Source organism: Girardinichthys multiradiatus, chromosome 12, assembly GCF_021462225.1.
Source record: "Girardinichthys multiradiatus isolate DD_20200921_A chromosome 12, DD_fGirMul_XY1, whole genome shotgun sequence".
Lineage (NCBI taxonomy): Eukaryota > Metazoa > Chordata > Actinopteri > Cyprinodontiformes > Goodeidae > Girardinichthys > Girardinichthys multiradiatus.
The window spans coordinates 5,429,375-5,446,943 of NC_061805.1; the positions used below are offsets into that span (position 1 = coordinate 5,429,375).

The 17,569-nt window shown below is 38.5% G+C and overlaps 1 protein-coding gene across 2 annotated transcripts in view; it reads left to right on the forward strand.

Moving 5' to 3' along the window:
* Window positions 1–17,569, forward strand: part of rad17 (RAD17 checkpoint clamp loader component) — a 74,071-nt gene that overhangs the window by 47,717 nt on the left and 8,785 nt on the right. Inside the window, exons 7-14 of one of the 2 annotated variants that reach the window (XM_047382403.1) lie at window positions 83–208; window positions 3,523–3,592; window positions 3,666–3,777; window positions 3,951–4,133; window positions 5,201–5,304; window positions 5,402–5,548; window positions 14,596–14,724; window positions 15,265–15,385. In XM_047382403.1, coding sequence (XP_047238359.1) covers window positions 83–208; window positions 3,523–3,592; window positions 3,666–3,777; window positions 3,951–4,133; window positions 5,201–5,304; window positions 5,402–5,548; window positions 14,596–14,724; window positions 15,265–15,385 — 992 coding nt within the window. Of the gene's footprint in view, window positions 1–82; window positions 209–3,522; window positions 3,593–3,662; window positions 3,778–3,950; window positions 4,134–5,200; window positions 5,305–5,401; window positions 5,549–14,595; window positions 14,725–15,264; window positions 15,386–17,569 lie in introns of both variants that reach the window. The other variant, XM_047382402.1, reaches the window with a different exon arrangement.

Below are 17,569 nucleotides of genomic sequence, written 5' to 3' on the forward strand. Positions count from 1 at the left end.
TGTAAATTCCAAAATTGTTTGTGTATTTTTTCAGATTCATTGATTCTGTTTTGATGTTTTTGTGCATTTCTCTTTCTTCCAGGTTCTTTGTGAAGAATAGTCAGTGTCCGCTAGTGTTTATAGTGTCTGGCTCTCGAAGTGGAGAAGGCAGCTTACATTCTCTTTTCCCCAAAGACATTCAAGAGGAACTGCACATCAGCTGCATCAGGTTCAAGTTACATACATTGTTGTTTGAAATTTCTGCCTGGGAGTTATCTCCCAGGCAAAAATAGTTTGACGCCTTAGAGAACAACACCAGCTTTTCATGTTTAATATCTATTGAAATTCTAAGCTGCTTGTTACTTCTAATAAATCAAATTTGTAACAGAAAATATTTTCTTATGACAGAAAAATTATCACAGCTTTGTAAGTAATGATTGGCTCTATTTTGCCAATGGAATTATGGTTTCTTTTGCTGTCAAATATAGATATTATTCAATTCTAAAACTTACTCATATCTATAATGTTGATGCCAGTATGCTGTCTTCATCTTCTACCGTCGTTACATAATTTTGAAAAACCCCACAGCAGAGCCACATTTTTGTTCTCTCTCTTTCTCTCACTGGATGTAAATATGAGTGTAGAAATTATTGAAAAACCAACCTTCTTCATAATTAATTCCCCATGTTGTTAGAATAGCTGCCCTTTTTCTCCAGGACTGCTTTACCCGATGTCTGCTGGGAACACACTGGTTGCTTCCCTTTAGGTCTCAGACAGAAAAGTTCAAGCCACACTTTAGTTACCCCATTTGTATGAGCGGTGGATTATCTGATGCAGCAGATCATATTTAACTTTGTAATTGCTTTTGATCGGCGGGTATTTGACCGTCGGATCATTGTCACTTTGGATCCAAGGTTGAAGTTATGCTTTGTTGCATGCAAGGATACGTTCACGCGCGTTGCCTCATCCTGTCCGGCTCTCAGTTGAGATCCGGTGAAAGAGACCATCATGTTGGAACAAGGTGTTTTTGTTTTAGACTGAATGACTTCACTGGGACTTTTTATGATTATGGCTTACAGATAATGAAACCTCGGTATGCTGTATCTCAGAAAAAACTCGTATTGACATATTCATAGAAAATTAAGGGGAAGGATAACGTTAGTATAAAAAGGTGCACTAGCAGGGATAACTGCAGCCTTGAGGGGATTGTCAACCAAAATCCATTCAACAGTTTGGGAGAGCTTCACAAGGAGTGCAACAAGAGCACAGATGAATCAAACACATGGGCTTCCCCATGTCAAGCCACTGCTAAACCAGAAACAACATCAGAAATGCCTTACATGGGCTAGGGAGAAAGAAAAAACTGGACTGTTGCTTGATGGTTCAAAGTCCTCTTTTCAGATGAAAACAAAATTTGCATTTTAATTTGGAAATGAAGGTCCCAGAGTCTGGAGGAAGAGGGGACAGGCACATAATCCACTTTGCTTGAAGTCCAGTGTGTAGTTTCCACTGTCAGTGATAATTTGGGTTGCCACGACATCTACTGGCGTTGGTACACTGTATATTCTGAAGTCCACAGATCTGATCCAATTGGGATTGGATGCTGGAATATCTTCCAGAATATTGATCTGGTTAGTTAATTAGTAGAGGGGGTGGTTTATCAGTGTCAGCTGTTTTAGTGTTAATGAAATTAAGAACAGGTGCACTAAAGGGGCAACAATGAGACGACCAAGAAAACAGGAATGGTTTTGCAGGTGGAGGCCACAGACATTTTTTCCATCATTTTTTGACAGCTTTTCAATAACTTTGCATTTGACCAGGGTCAGTGTCACTACTGGTAGCATGAGGCAATACCTGGGCCCAAATCCTCCAGGATGGCATCACCATCATTTGTCATTGCAATTTACCATTCCAATAAAATTGTCCTCCTCATTTAACCCATCCCTTAGGGAGAAGTGGGCTGCCACTGTGCAGTGCCCAGATAACATTCTGCCGCAAAGTGTCTTGCATAGGAACCCAAGGTGGCAGTCTGTGTTTTAAACAGGGAAACTTGCGACACCTCCAGGGCACAAAGGCCCTGCTGGCAAACCACTAGTCAACCTCTCCCCATTGCCCGAAGGTTTTCTGTGTCTCCCAGCACAGTCCCAGCACAGTCCCAAGAGCATTAACCCATCAGCAGGACCAGTATCATCGTGTTCCTCCTTGCACAAAGGAGGAACACGATGAGTACTGCCAGAGCCATACAAAGTGATCTCCAGCAGGCCACTGGCCTGAATTTCACTGACCCAACCTTTAGAAACAGACTTCTTGATATTAGCCTAAGAGTCCAATCTCCTCTAGTAGGCCCTGTGGTCACTGCCTGGCACTGTGGAGCCCGACTGGCATTTGCCAGAGAACACTGGCAGATCTGGCACTGGCGCCTGTTCTTTTCACAGATGAGAGCAGGTTCGCTCTGAGCTCATGCAACAGACGTGAAAGGGTCTGGAGAAGCTGAGGTGAACGTTATGCTTTCTGCAACATTGTTAAGTTTGATTGGTTTTGTGGTGGGTCCACGTTGGTCTTGGCAGTCATATCCATGGAGGGATGCAAAGACCTGTGCAGTATAAACGATGGCATACTGACTGCCATTAGGTATCGGGATGAAATCCTTAGAACCATTGTGGACCCTTCGTATGGTGCGGTGGGTCCTGGATTCCTCCAGGTGCATGATGATGCCCAGCTTCACGCAGGCAGTTCCTGGAGGATGAAGGAATTGACTGGGCTCTGTGGTCCCCTGACCTAAATCCAATAGAACATCCCCGGGGTCATCATGTTTATGTCCATCCAACTCCACCAGGTTGCACCTCAGACTGTCCAGAAGCTCAGTGACACCCTGGTCAGGGTCTGGGAGGAGATGCCCCAGGACACAGTCCATCGTCTAATAAGGAGGATGACCCAACGTTTTCAGGCATGCATATAAGCATGTGGGAGCCATACAAACTAGCGTGTGCCATTCTGAGTTGCTGCAATAATATTTCAGCAAGTTGGACTAGCCTGTCGCATCAGTTTTCTCAGTGGCTTTGGACTAAGCGCTCTGTGGGGTGATCATTTTTATTTTCATCAAATGATGTTGCACCCTTTTGTTTCTAACACCTACCTAGAATCTCCTCCATGTTCTTGGGACTGTACATATACCTATTCCAAATCAGTATGGCTTTCCAACATTAGATCTGATGTGTTTTTAAAGTGTTCCTTCTTTAAAATTAGAGTTAAAAAAAGTTTTACTCATTACTGGTATGCAGGTCATTGATAGTAACTTTTGCTTCAGTCAAAAGTCTGAATCCTGCATGTAAATCGATGCTTACAGTAAAAAGATGTTCCGATCACTCAGGCCTATTTGAATGGTTGTTATATATTTTGTAGTCTTGTTCTTGTACTTGTTCTTCTTCCATTTAGAAGCACCACAGCAGCTAGTGGAAACAAAACAAGTTTGTTGCGGTTTTCTTTAGCATTTTACAATTCTGCTAGATTCACAGTAACATTGTTTTATATAATTCATTCCAGCTTTAATCCTGTGGCTCCAACAACAATGATGAAGGTCCTGAAAAACATTTTATACATGGAGACAGAAAAGGTAAGAAAGTGTTACAACACAAGAAAGGAGATTTTCTGTGATGCATTCCTAATTTACTTCTCATGTTCAGCAGCGTCATAAGAGCCTGTATGTTCCTGACAAGTCAGAACTGGAAATGCTCTGTTCAGGAACATCCGGGGATATACGTAGTGTTATCAATAGTCTACAATTTTGCTGTCTCCCAGGTAAAGACTTATTTCACATTCCACTCAATAACCCTTAAGAGGTTAAGAAAGCACACATTCATAAAGTTAGAAATATTTTATTGCAAATTACTTTGTTTTTTTTTGTTTTTTTTAGAACAGGTGAACTTATACTATCGTTAACTTTCCTAAAAATGTTATTTTATTTTTTTCAGATAGAGGATTGTTTACTTTGAAGAAACCACCTGCAGTACAGTTGGAAAGAACTGTTTCCCTATCAAAACAGAGGAGGAAACGGGCAATATCAACTAGGAAGCAGGAAGAACACCAGGCTATTGGTGGGAAAGATGTTTCTGTCTTTCTGTTCAGGGCACTGGGAAAAATTCTGCACTGTAAACGTGAGTACTAGCTATGAAACCTTGTGAACATTTGGTACCAGGATTATTGCACAGATTGAACTGCATTAATGGGTTTTCCTGAAGGTGTTTTACTGAGATATATAAAAACGGTGATCAAAGATTCATTTTAAAACACAAAATCCAACATAACAATAGCAAAAATCACATAACAAAAAATATTAAAATGCTAATTCAAGCTAAAATGAGGCAAATACTTGATAGACATAAACTGATTAAGAAATATTTGACCTTCATAAGAAAGCTGTGGTTAACGTTTCTCAGTGGTAACTTAAACAGAAGCTGCTGCATGCCTCAGGTTTTCAGGGAGTTGAGAAGCATAGAAACTTAATTTTGTGTCCCCTTGTTTAGTTCTGGTCATGGGAACACTGAATCAACAAGTCTCTAATGAACTGAGGGGTCTACATGGTTCAAACATGACCAGCATCTGAGAAATTTAGTTAGTCCCAAAACAATTGTGTCACATAGACATAGGAGCCAGTGCAGTTATTAGAGGACAGATGGAAATGTGATCTATTGTTCTCGTTTTGGTTAAGATACAACAGCAGCAGTGTCCATTTTTTTATTTGGCATTTTTGGGACCAAAAAAATTACTTTTGTCCTTTCTGGAATTAGCGAGAAGAAATTCTAACCCATCCATTTAGGGATATTTTTTACACATTGATTGACCAGGTAGGATAATAAGGTGAGGACCTGACAGCACACACTCTAGTAAAGCTGAAGTTAACTTCAGCTTTACTATTTAACTGGGTATATTTCTTTTTTTTTGCTCTTTGCTGTATATGAATTTATTAATGCAGCCCTCTTTTATTGTTCTATGCTTGCAAAGTCCCGTTCTTCTTGTTACCAGCAACCTAACACAAGAAATTCTTACATTTGGAATGTTCCAAATTAGTTAACCTTAACATATTAAAATGTTATGTAATCATGTTCTTGGGTACTTTACAGTGAAATCTGATTTGGGGGGAGATGAAGATTGGGGTGATATATATATATCTGTTTATTAATGTATGTGTGTAAGTCATATAGTAAATTAATGTGATTAACAGGTGGGAACTGTGAAAGCGCTAATGCAACTAAAGGTGCCTCTGGACCTGGCTTACCATTTCACCTTTTGCACCATCATAGAGAAGTATTGCTTGTACAGCCTGAGGTAATTTTTATTTGACCACTTTATTGAAGTTGACAACAATCAGGTGTTCTTCTGTCCATGATTCAACATTCAGAACTTTTTTTTTCTCTGTGTTCAGTCGGTTGTTGAGCGGTCACAGACTTCTGGAGAGTTCTTCAGCCTGTGCCTCCATCAGAATTACCTGGACTTCTTTTCTGAGATAGAAGATGTGGACAGAGCCTGCGAGTATCTGTCTGATGCTGATCTTCTTACAGGAAATTGGACGGTTAGTCCATAAATACATAATATAAACCATTGCCAATAATTAGATTGATAGAATCTAAAAACGTGCTCCCATCAGTGCTGTCAACTGAATAAATATTGAAAGATTTATTCATTGCAAGCTAACTGGTCACAATCCAGAGAGGATATAAATCTTACAACATTACTGGCGATGGAACTTCAGTCAGACATTACCCTCACCTCCTTACTGCTTGCTTTGAGAGATCTGGCATTCAACATTCTGGACTATTTCATTTGTTTTGGACATCTTTGGATCTAGCAAAGATTTTGAAAGGAGATTTTAACTACTAATAGGGTCATAGAACAGAAACCTACCTTTAACCCCCTACTTGCTTTCCTTGCTGCAGTGGCTGAGCAAGATAAAGGTATTGCTTATATAAGGTCTCTGTTATTTGGTTCTCTCAATTTATTTCAAGATCAAAAATTATGTTTTTAATCCCAAAAGTAAATAAAATATTATAGAAAGTTTCTTTAAAGAGTCACTATAGATGGTAATGTCCATTCTTGTATATGGCTTCACTGCATTTCCAGCCAGTCTGTTTTATAGGTGGACACCAAGATATTTATACTCCACCACCACCCTGGTCCCATGATTGAAATGGTGATTGTCATTTTCCTGTTTGAGCTAAAATGTACAATTAACGTCTTTGTCTTGTTCACATTCAAGATCAGATTATTATTATTCTGTAAATTCTGTTCAGGTCCAAGCTCAGCATCCTCCTCTCCTGTCCCCGACCAAAGAGACCATTTATCCTCCCTTGCAACCCAGCTTTTCTGTCACACCTCAAATGTTTTATCTTCCACACCAATCATGGATCTACATGCTGCTTTATTGCTATTCTGACAAAGTTCTGGTCCAAATGATGTTAGCCCCAGGCTCCTGAAGTTCAGTGCAGATCAGCTATGTGTGATTCTGCAAAACCTCTTCAAACCTAGCCTGGCCCACATAAAGGTTCCAGTACTGTAGAAAACATCCTGATTTAATCCAGTACCTAATCGGTCCATCAGTCCTTCACGACTATTTATTTGTTGCCCTTACATCACCCATAAAAAAAAAATCCTGGTCAGGCTGCTTTTACCACCTGTGTGGATCATGATTTTTGATTTTTCCTATGCCTTTAACACAATTCTGCTTAATTCTCTCGATCAGAAACAGAAAAGACAAAGGTGGAGGCTTAGAAAAATCGCCTGGATCGATGAGTACTTGATAGACCACAGTTTGTGAGACTAAAAGGTTGTGTGTCTGACCAGGTGGTCAGCAACACAGGAGCACCACTGGAGAGTGCTTTTCTATAAATTCTTGTGCGTCCATGGGGTTGTTGAATCTATATGTTTGATCTTGAAGAATTATTATGAGTTTGGCGGGTGCATTAGGTCATGTTTGAGACCCTGCTTGCGCAGCTGTTGTAGTACTGTGTTGTATTCTCGTTGCTGCTTGTGCACTTCGGTGGCGAGGCTGTTGTAAAGCCGCACCTAATGATTCTTGTATAGGATGTCCTTCTTTGCTGCTATAATTACTGTCATCTTCTGCTTATTGTTCAGGAACCTCATGATTACGGCTGTCAGAGGGGCTTTGTTGCCTTGTTTCGGTTTGAACAAGGCTACGTTATAAGTGTTTTATGCAGTAGGTGATTATGCTCTCAGTAATATAGCACTGATAAAAGGACATCGGTTTGTGTATATTATTTTTCCTAAGTACTTGCAGGAATTGCTGTCTCTGTTGGACCTTTTTCAACTTCTCAGAGATGTTCATACTCCAGGTCAGGTCCTCCTTGATGTGGACTCCCTGGAAGTGGAAGTCAGCCAACCTTTCCACACAGTCCCTGCTGATGATCAGTGGTCCATCTTCTTTTTTCTATAGTCCACCATTGCCTCCTTGGTCTTGGAGATGTTGAGCAGCAAGTTGTTCTCTGTGCACCAGGCTGTCAGCCACTGTATTTGTTCCCTTTAGGCAGACTCATCCACATCATAGACGAGCGCCACCACTGTGGTGTCATATGCGAACTTGATGCTGTTGTTGTGATGAGTGGGTGATGCAGTTGTAGGTGTAGAGGGTTTAGCGCAGGGGGCTCAACACACAACCCTGTGGAGATTCGATGAGGAAACTGAGGGCAGAAGATGTATGTTGACCCAGCTAGCTGTGACCTGACAGGAAGCTGCAGATCCACATTAAGGTGGAGTGTGGCAATCCAATGCCCCTCAGTTTGTCTACCAGTCTGTTAGGCATGATTATGTTGAATACTGAGCAATAGTCCACAACAAGCAGCCACACATAGCTCCCTTGTCGTTCTAGTAGGGTTGCGCAGCATGGAGGGTTAAGGCACTGCCTGTTGACAGCAGAGTTTCCTCAACCCCAAAGCCCTAAGAATTTATAGTGTATTAAAATGGAGGCGCAGGACAGGGCCAAACATAGCACAGGGGAGTCATCTGGGTATTAGCCAGGACCCCAGGCACCCTGCAGGCCTCGTAGGCACATCCAGACTCTCCCACTGTCCACCCGGGCATAACCCAAATAGGAAACCATTTTAGGTGACCACCTCATGAAGCTTATGGAGAGAATGCTAAGAGAGCAAAGCAGTAATCAGAGCAAAGGGTGGCTATTCGGAAGAATTTAAAATATAAAAATGTTTAGAGTTATTTAACGCCTTTTGTTTACTATATAAATCCATGTGTGTTCATTCATAGTTTTTATCAATGCCATATGAATCTTCTTAAATATTAAATGTTATGAAATCTTTTCCATCAAATATATCCTCTGTTGAGGAAATAATTAAAATATCCAAAGTTCTGTTATGGTAATAAGTCATTCATTGAAGTTTATTAAAAATCTTCGGGATGAGAACAAAAACATTCCAACCGAAATAGCAGAGGGTTTGCTCTGCTTCACACAGTCAGTAAAACACATTTAGGTTTACATAAGCCACAGTGAGTACTACCTACTGGACAGTCAAGTTGTTATGAGAACTGGCTTGCTGCTGTTCTGTTACAGGCGCAGTCTAGCAGGCAACTTTAAGGCTGTGAACAGAGTAAACCTTTTCCAAGATCATATATTAGACATAATTTAACCCAGAAGTTCAAGACAGTCATACCATACGACTTCATTAGAGTTAAGGAAAAAACTAATTTACCCATCTCACCTCTACATGATGTTTCATGTCTAAAGGTTAAGAGCCCTTTTGCAGGATGTCTGGGTCGTTCCAAATGGCAGTACATCTGTGTAGGAGAATATAGAAGACCTAGTCATTTTGAGATTTTCCCACTAGGCTGTCAGAGATGTACTGATATTGATGCTTTTAAAACAGCTGTGCTGCTTAATTAAAGGGCTGATAAATGAAATATTTCAGATTCAGATTTCTTTGCATAGCATTTGTTCAATTTCTTCTTCAGTCTGATGGATTTTTTCAAATCCATTTCAAGTTATATTGTAATCTATGTGCCAGGTAATGTTTGTAAAAGGCTGGAAGGACTTTTGTAAAGTTTTACACTTATGCACGGAGGTTTACATGCCCATACAAATTTTGATATGATAGCTTTTGAACCAAGTCTGTGGGCTGGTTTAACCTGAATCATAGAGAAGGTGGAGTTTATTTTAGGGAGCACATCCATTTTAATTGCAAACAGTCTTCCCATGAGTCAGAAGGGGAGAGTGAGATCAACTATGTGAGTTCGTCTTAAATTATTTTGAGTGATGGAATATAATTTAATTGTCAGCTCATTCAGCCTGTTAAAAATATGTATTTCGAGGTGCCAAATTTTGTGGATTCTATTAGCTGTTTAAATTATGTAAATACTTTTGTTTTGACGAATTGCAGCAGTTAGTTGTTCGATGAATATTGCGAACTGTCAAGGTCTCTGTGCAACTCTGTCTGGTGCCTCTTCCAAGATTAAAACTCTGAGAAACCCCTTCATTTCTTTTCCCACAAGCATTGGGTGAGCTATATTGTAATCTGATCCACGACAAAAAAATGTGTCCAAATCCAAATTTATGTACAGTAGCAAATAGAAATTTCCAATTAACATTGTCATAGGCCTGCATTGCATCTAATAAAACATTGAAACCCACTTATTTTGGATGTTGCAATAGTCTATTATATAGAGGAGTCTTCTCGGATCATTTCTTGCATACCGATTTGAACTAAACCCAGTCTGGTCAGGATGCATAATATGAAGGGTCTTGCAGATGATTTTAAAATCTGCATTTATGCATTGGCATGAGTGTCCAAAGGTTTGGCTAGAGCAGCCTGGCCATGTATATTGACCCTGTGGAGCTCCCGACTGACAGTTCTGGTGGAAACAGGAGAATTGAGGGGCACATTTAATTCTGCCGTGATTTGGGCAGCCGTGGTTTTATGTTTTTTGGATACAATCCGGGTTAGCACCTGAACATCCCTTTCAGACAGCTTCCTCTTGAGTCCACAGTTAATCCTGTTGGATGTGGTTCGTCCTTCTTGGTGGTATGCTGACATTACCCTGGATACCGTGGCTCTTGATACATCACAAAGACTTGCTGTCTTGGTCACAGATGCGCCAGCAAGACGTGCACCAACAATTTGTCCTCTTTTGAACTCTGGTATGTCACCCATAATGTTGTGTGCATTTCAATATTTTGAGCAAAACTGTGCTCTTACCCTGCTAATTGAACCTTCACACTCTGCTCTTACTGGTGCAATGTGCAATCGATGAAGACTGGCTACCAGGCGGGTCCAATTTAGCCATGAAACCTCCCACACTAAAATGACAGGTGTTTCAGTTTCATTGTCTAATCCCTGTAGGTCATTGCATTGTTAGTATGAGGACGATACTATTGTCCCCATACTAGGGCTGGCCAGTATATCAGTATTTTGAGAAGACATTGATATTTATGATAATTACTCTCGCAAATATCAATATAAACATCCATAGAAATCCTTACCCTTCTGTAGGTAATCTCTGAAAAAAGTTTGCTCTTTTGGCTCCTCCCAGTGGTCCTAATGCCATTTGCAGAAATAGACCAATCAGAACCAGGAGGAATGTGTTAGCAGTATCAATCACACTCCTGTATGCGCTGCTCACACCCCTCCCCCACACAGTGCATACTGTCTTTCAAGCTCAAGATTGCCAGTGTGCTGCGGCTGTGCTAATAATTTGAGGACCAAGTTTGTAGTCGAAGTATGGGTAGTCCATAGTGAATGTAAAGCATAGATTCTTATGTCTTTGTGGCTGTCTTTTTGAATGTGTCTGATATTATATTAAAATGGGTTATACACAATGTTGTTATTGTCATTATATTGTTGACATTATGTTTGCAAAAGCACATAGTTTAAAATGTTGTTTGTGGTTTAAATGCATTTCAGAGATTCTGGTACGGTTTGAACCATGTAGACCCTTTTTTATTTTTTTATGCTCGACATCTTCGAGGTTGTAAAACCTCCCTGCTATCTCTCTAATCTTTAGGTCCCTCCACAGATTCTCCACAGGATTTTGCTGACACTACATATTTATAACATTAAAGTTAGAAGTTTAGACTTTAACAATATTGTTTTTACTTAGTTCATTGATCTAATCATCAATCATACTTTTTATTTTAGTTGGTACTTATTTAGTCAATTCCTATGTTGTTTGGTTTACTTCACAAAGCATATGCCTCCTGTAAGAGCAAACTGGTTTGCAAAAATCTTCTACTTGTCTCAACTTACTTCTGGATCTTGATCAAAATGTCAAGTTGACATGAGAGCCGGTTATTGGTAAATATTTTCCATCTGGCAACATAATAATTGGCCTGATTCTTTGTCCAGTCTCTCTGTAAAATATACATAAAATTACCATCATTGAGTATTAATGTCTTTAGGTGTCTCATTCAGTGGTTCTGATTTTTTTCAGATTTGCCGTTTGACTCTAAGTGTTTTTGTTAGAATAAAGTCCCGGAAGGGTGAAATGGTACCATGGTCTCTGAATATTTTAGTAACAGTTAAATCGGACCAAAAACTTTCAGTCAAAAGATACATGTTGGTGATATTAAAAGAGTACATTAAACTTAAATCTGCCAGGATTATGAGTAGTTCAGGGCTTAACTATAAAAGACTGGGACATTTTACTTGGACGCAGCTGCTCCGCCATAGAAAACCATGTAACTCTTTGCACACAATTCTTGAGCTAATTTGACGGGCACATGAAGCTTAGAGATTTGTTGTTATCGACTCTGTAGAAGGTTCTCTTTACGTAACTCAGTATCTGTTGATCCCACTGTGTAATTTTACACCATTCTGGTTAGGTTGTTGTCCTTTCCAATCGCTTCCACCTAGATATAATACCACTAACAGTTGACTGTGGATTATCAGTCAGTGAGAAAATTTCATGACTAGACTTATTGAAATAGGTATATTAAATTATCTACATCGGTTAGCGAACAATTTAGGCTATATGCATGGTATAGGATAAAGGCAATATTCAAGAAGTATCGGTTCTGGTTGCTCCCTGTCTAAACCTAGTGAAAACTTTACAAATATCAATCTTGGTAATAATCATAAAAATAAGCAGTTAGTTATTTAAAAAGAATATGATGAAACTTATATTAGCCACTCGAATGAAAAGAGATTTTTTTTCTTTATTTTGGGCCTATATTTTATTGTTATTGTACTTTTGGATAAATTTCTCAGACTTAAAAAAAAAAAGTAAACTGTTTAGCCAACATAAATACCAACCTGGTCTTTAAATAAAATATATATATATATATATTGTTTGTCATGAAGGGATTTATTAATTACTAAACATAAGTTATTGGTTTATAAAAAAGTGTACATATGTGTATAATTAGTCACTTCTCCATACTGCTTTAGCTAAGATTGTTAAAGTAATGCTGTTAAATGTTTTCACCCATAATAGCCCAAAATGTGTTTCTTGTACTAGTAAGAGTTGAAATTCTTAAATGTGGACAGTACTAAAACACCACAGTTACACAAGGGATGAGGAAATTTACTATTATGGTCATCTTTTTTTAATTTAATTTCCCTTTGGGATTAATAAAGTATTTTTGAATTTGAATTGAATTGAATTGAATGGAAGTTACATGTGACGTTATACAGGTCCTTCTCAAAATATTAGCATATTGTGATAAAGTTCATTATTTTCCATAATGTAATGATGAAAATGTAACATTCATATATTTTAGATTCATTGCACACTAACTGAAATATTTCAGGTCTTTTATTGTCTTAATACGGATGATTTTGGCATACAGCTCATGAAAACCCAAAATTCCTATCTCACAAAATTAGCATATCATTAAAAGGGTCTCTAAACGAGCTATGAACCTAATCATCTGAATCAACGAGTTAACTCTAAACACCTGCAAAAGATTCCTGAGGCCTTTAAAACTCCCAGCCTGGTTCATCACTCAAATCCCCAATCATGGGTAAGACTGCCGACCTGACTGCTGTCCAGAAGGCCACTATTGACACCCTCAAGCAAGAGGGTAAGACACAGAAAGACATTTCTGAACGAATAGGCTGTTCCCAGAGTGCTGTATCAAGGCACCTCAGTGGGAAGTCTGTGGGAAGGAAAAAGTGTGGCAGAAAACGCTGCACAACGAGAAGAGGTGACCAGACCCTGAGGAAGATTGTGGAGAAGGGCCGATTCCAGACCTTGGGGGACCTGCAGAAGCAGTGGACTGAGTCTGGAGTAGAAACATCCACAGCCACCGTGCACAGGCGTGTGCAGGAAATGGGCTACAGGTGCCGCATTCCCCAGACCTGGGCTACAGAAAAGCAGCACTGGACTGTTGCTCAGTGGTCCAAAGTCCTTTTTTCGGATGAAAGCAAATTCTGCATGTCATTCGGAAATCAAGGTGCCAGAGTCTGGAGGAAGACTGGGGAGAAGGAAATGCCAAAATGCCAGAAGTCCAGTGTCAAGTACCCACAGTCAGTGATGGTCTGGAGTGCCGTGTCAGCTGCTGGTGTTGGTCCACTGTGTTTTATCAAGGGCAGGGTCAATGCAGCTAGCTATCAGGAGATTTTGGAGCACTTCATGCTTCCATCTGCTGAAAACTTTATGGAGATGAAGAATTCATTTTTCAGCACGACCTGGCACCAGCTCACAGTGCCGAAACCACTGGTAAATGGTTTACTGACCACGGTATCACTGTGCTCAATTGGCCTGCCAACTCTCCTGACCTGAACCCCATAGAGAATCTGTGGGATATTGTGAAGAGAACGTTGAGAGACTCAAGACCCAACACTCTGGATGAGCTAAAGGCCGCTATCGAAGCATCCTGGGCCTCCATAAGACCTCAGCAGTGCCACAGGTTGATTGCCTCCATGCCACGCTGCATTGAAGCAGTCATTTGTGCTAAAGGATTCCCGACCAAGTATTGAGTGCATAACTGTACATGATTATTTGAAGGTTGACGTTTTTTGTATTAAAAACACTTTTCTTTTATTGGTCGGATAAAATATGCTAATTTTGTGAGATAGGAATTTTGGGTTTTCATGAGCTGTATGCCAAAATCATCCGTATTAAGACAATAAAAGACCTGAAATATTTCAGTTAGTGTGCAATGAATCTAAAATATATGAATGTTAAATTTTCATCATGACAGTATGGAAAATAATGAACTTTATCACAATATGCTAATTTTTTGAGAAGGACCTGTATGTGAAAATTATGCGCCTTATGTTGAAGCAAAGGAATGTCATTAAGCTCCTAAAGGCAATATGTAAAAAACAAAATGTACAAAACAGTATATAAAATAAGTATACATAAAAAAACACTACAGTAAAATTATATAAACAAGAACATTGAGAAGTATGATGTATAAATATACAAAATATAGCTAAATGTACAAAATACTAAAAATGTTTACAAATATGTAACAAAAACTATAAGAACAGAAATATTAGTAGTGGTAAACACTACAGAAATATAAACTGTATTGCGCTTGGATCTTTTGATGTATTTTCTAAATATTGACATTGTTTCCCCACCACAAGTGTGATCTCTTTGAATTGACTGATGACTAAGCCCCAATGAGCTACTATGTGCTCTCTTTCTTTTTAGATTCGTCACATAATAGGGGACTATGGATCTTCAGTGGCAACCAGGGGGTTGATTCACTCAAACTCATGTCAACTTTCTGTTGGCTTCAAACCACTCCACAAACCAAGTTGGTGTCTAGTCAGCAAAAAGGTAGGACATTATTAAAGCTTTGCTCTTGGCTGGATTACAGTGGTAGATGTAAATAAAACTTATGCAATATTACCATTGTTTGTTTGATAGTGCAGTGGTTCTGAGACACAGAATACCCTTTAACCAACAATTGTTTGTTAAAGTTAAACAAGAAGATAATAACATCCTCAGCTAGATTAGGAGCATTATTTTATTGATCGTTGTCAAAGTTTTGCATATAAAAATGTAGGATTGATTGATTGAAATTTATTTTGAGACATGTTGGAGATGGCTTCATGACCCTCATATTGGCCTCCTGATCTCCGTTTTTAGAGCTATTTCTAAAGTGGCTCCGAAGTCTAATAGTTTTTAAACCTGTTCAGATAAGGATAAAAGCAACATGGGTTATATACAGTTAAAAGTACAAGTGCATATGTTGTTATACTTTATTATGTATATTTAGATCTATACATTTCTCTGAAGTTATGTCACTGAAAACAATAGACTAGTGTGGATTCAGTATTGCCATCTGTGAATGCCAATTCATATTTCTTTTTACAGCACCAGAACAACTCTCTGGCTGCCCAATCCTTGTTCAGGAGCTTCCATCTTACACCAGTCAGTCTACTGACTCAACTGCTTCCTTACCTGGCCAAACTTTGTAATACCACAAGGAGTCAAGGTAACATACAATGCATTCAAGGCCTCACACTTATTGTCTTTTGCATACCACAAAATTACTGTATCAACAATAAATAAGGCATTTGGTCAATGCACAACAAAATTAACAACTACTTACAAAGCAAAATATCAAACACTGTCTCATTCAAATGTTAAAAGCTGTTCAAATTTTAGTTGTGCTTATTCATCTTTGACTAATTCTAGAATTGCGTCGCTCAATGTAGCATCATGTTAGAGTAGCAGTTTTACTTTTTATTTAAGAACTCTTAATTCCTTTTGTGGTGGATATAAATACATTTTTTGGATGATTTTCCTCTCCAGTATTGGGTGTTCTGCAGCTGGAAGGATTTTCGCTGATACATTTTTACTTTTAAATATTTGTTATGATGCATAATCATAGCAACAAGGTGTTTTTTTTACAACTGGGAGCAACTGATTAATATCACAGAAGCTCAAATAATATTTCAACTACAACCTCAAATCACCGATGAGTTGAAGAGGAGGCGCCGTGGATGCAGAGCGGGAACAAAGAGAAGTGACAGAAGGAGGAAGTTCAAACCATCTCTTCCATCGATTATGTTGTGATTATTAATATGAACATATTATTTAATATTTAAGATTAATACTTTAATATTTTATTTCAGAATAATTCGGTGTGTTAAGGGTTGTCCTGAAAATACTAGCCCAATAAGGCGGTGGTATTAGGACAAAATTGAAATGGATGAGCCAAGCTCTGGCATTATTGAACAGCCAAACTCTGCACACACACAGAATGAATGCACACAATTTCTTAAAATACAAGAAATTATTAAAAAAAATAAGTCAACTCAAAGTCTAACATATTTCAATCAATAAATTCTTTACTATTCTAAAACAACCCAACTAAACTACCAAGCAAAATGAAAGAATAAGGAAGGCTAATGGCTATGTACAATATAAACAAGTTGATCAAAGATGATTGAAAATCATGACCAAAAGAGTGATGCAACATTACCATGTAATGTTTATGTTTGAGAACCAAGGATTATCTTGAAGAATCTGGAAATGAGATAGGTTTGTCTTGGAACCAATTTGGGCAATAATTGGTTTACCTTTAAACAACCATTCACAATGCAAGATCAGATAAAACATTATTTTAATAAAAAAATATTTTAAAGAATGATTTGCTGAATAAAACCAACCTTCTGGATGACTAATCCTCAATGGTGTTTTATTAGTTGCCTTTATTTTGTATAATAATATTCAAGGAAATATTATTGTGAATAACAACCAAACCTTTTGGATAAATGGGTCTTAATGGTATATTATATTATAGCTTGTCATCAGAATCAAACACATACCTTTAAAGTACCACTAATAAAATGTTTGAAATGCATAAGCGTGGACGGTGCGTTATGGCCAATCTTCGGTGTTTAAAAACCACCCTTTAAATAAAGTTCATTTTAACTATGAAAACACAACACAGAACACATCCTTAGTTGAGTGCTAGTCTGCTAGCACTTACTGTAGCTGAGTTTCTCAACACCAACAAAACAAACATTAAACGAACATTAGCTAATAATGAAGGGTGCCTCTGTTCTGGGGACTCCGCTACAACCTCTTAAGATCACTCTGCAAATGATTCTTCATAAAATTAAGAACTTTATGAGCATCCTCTTCATGAGACTGTCATACAATGATAGTGTCTTCAGTCCAGGGGTTGCGTTAACCGAATATTTTCCATTTTTGACTGTTTTTTTAAAATGGTGACGAAAAAATCTGAAGGACATCTGTCATTTTGACAAATTGCAATTCACACCCCTGACCACTTGGCGGCGAATTAGCTGATATCTCACTTGATGCATGACCTTGTGGGATTCACTTGGACAAATGACACGGCATCTGACAACGGTGGCCTGGGAGGTGCGAACCAAAGCTTGAGACAAAATCATATTTCAGAAAACAATTTAACAAGACATGAAACTCGTGAAATAAATTTATATTTCAGAAAACAAATGAACATCTCAGGAAACAAATTTACATTCCAGGAATTAAATTTACATTTACATTTCAAAACATTTTTTTACATTTACATTTTGTAAAAACAAGTCCCGAAACACATTTACAAATGACAAAATCAAACGAAAAAACAATGTACCAACTCCGAGGCTGAGCCGGAAGTGATAACAGGAGCGCCTATGGCGAT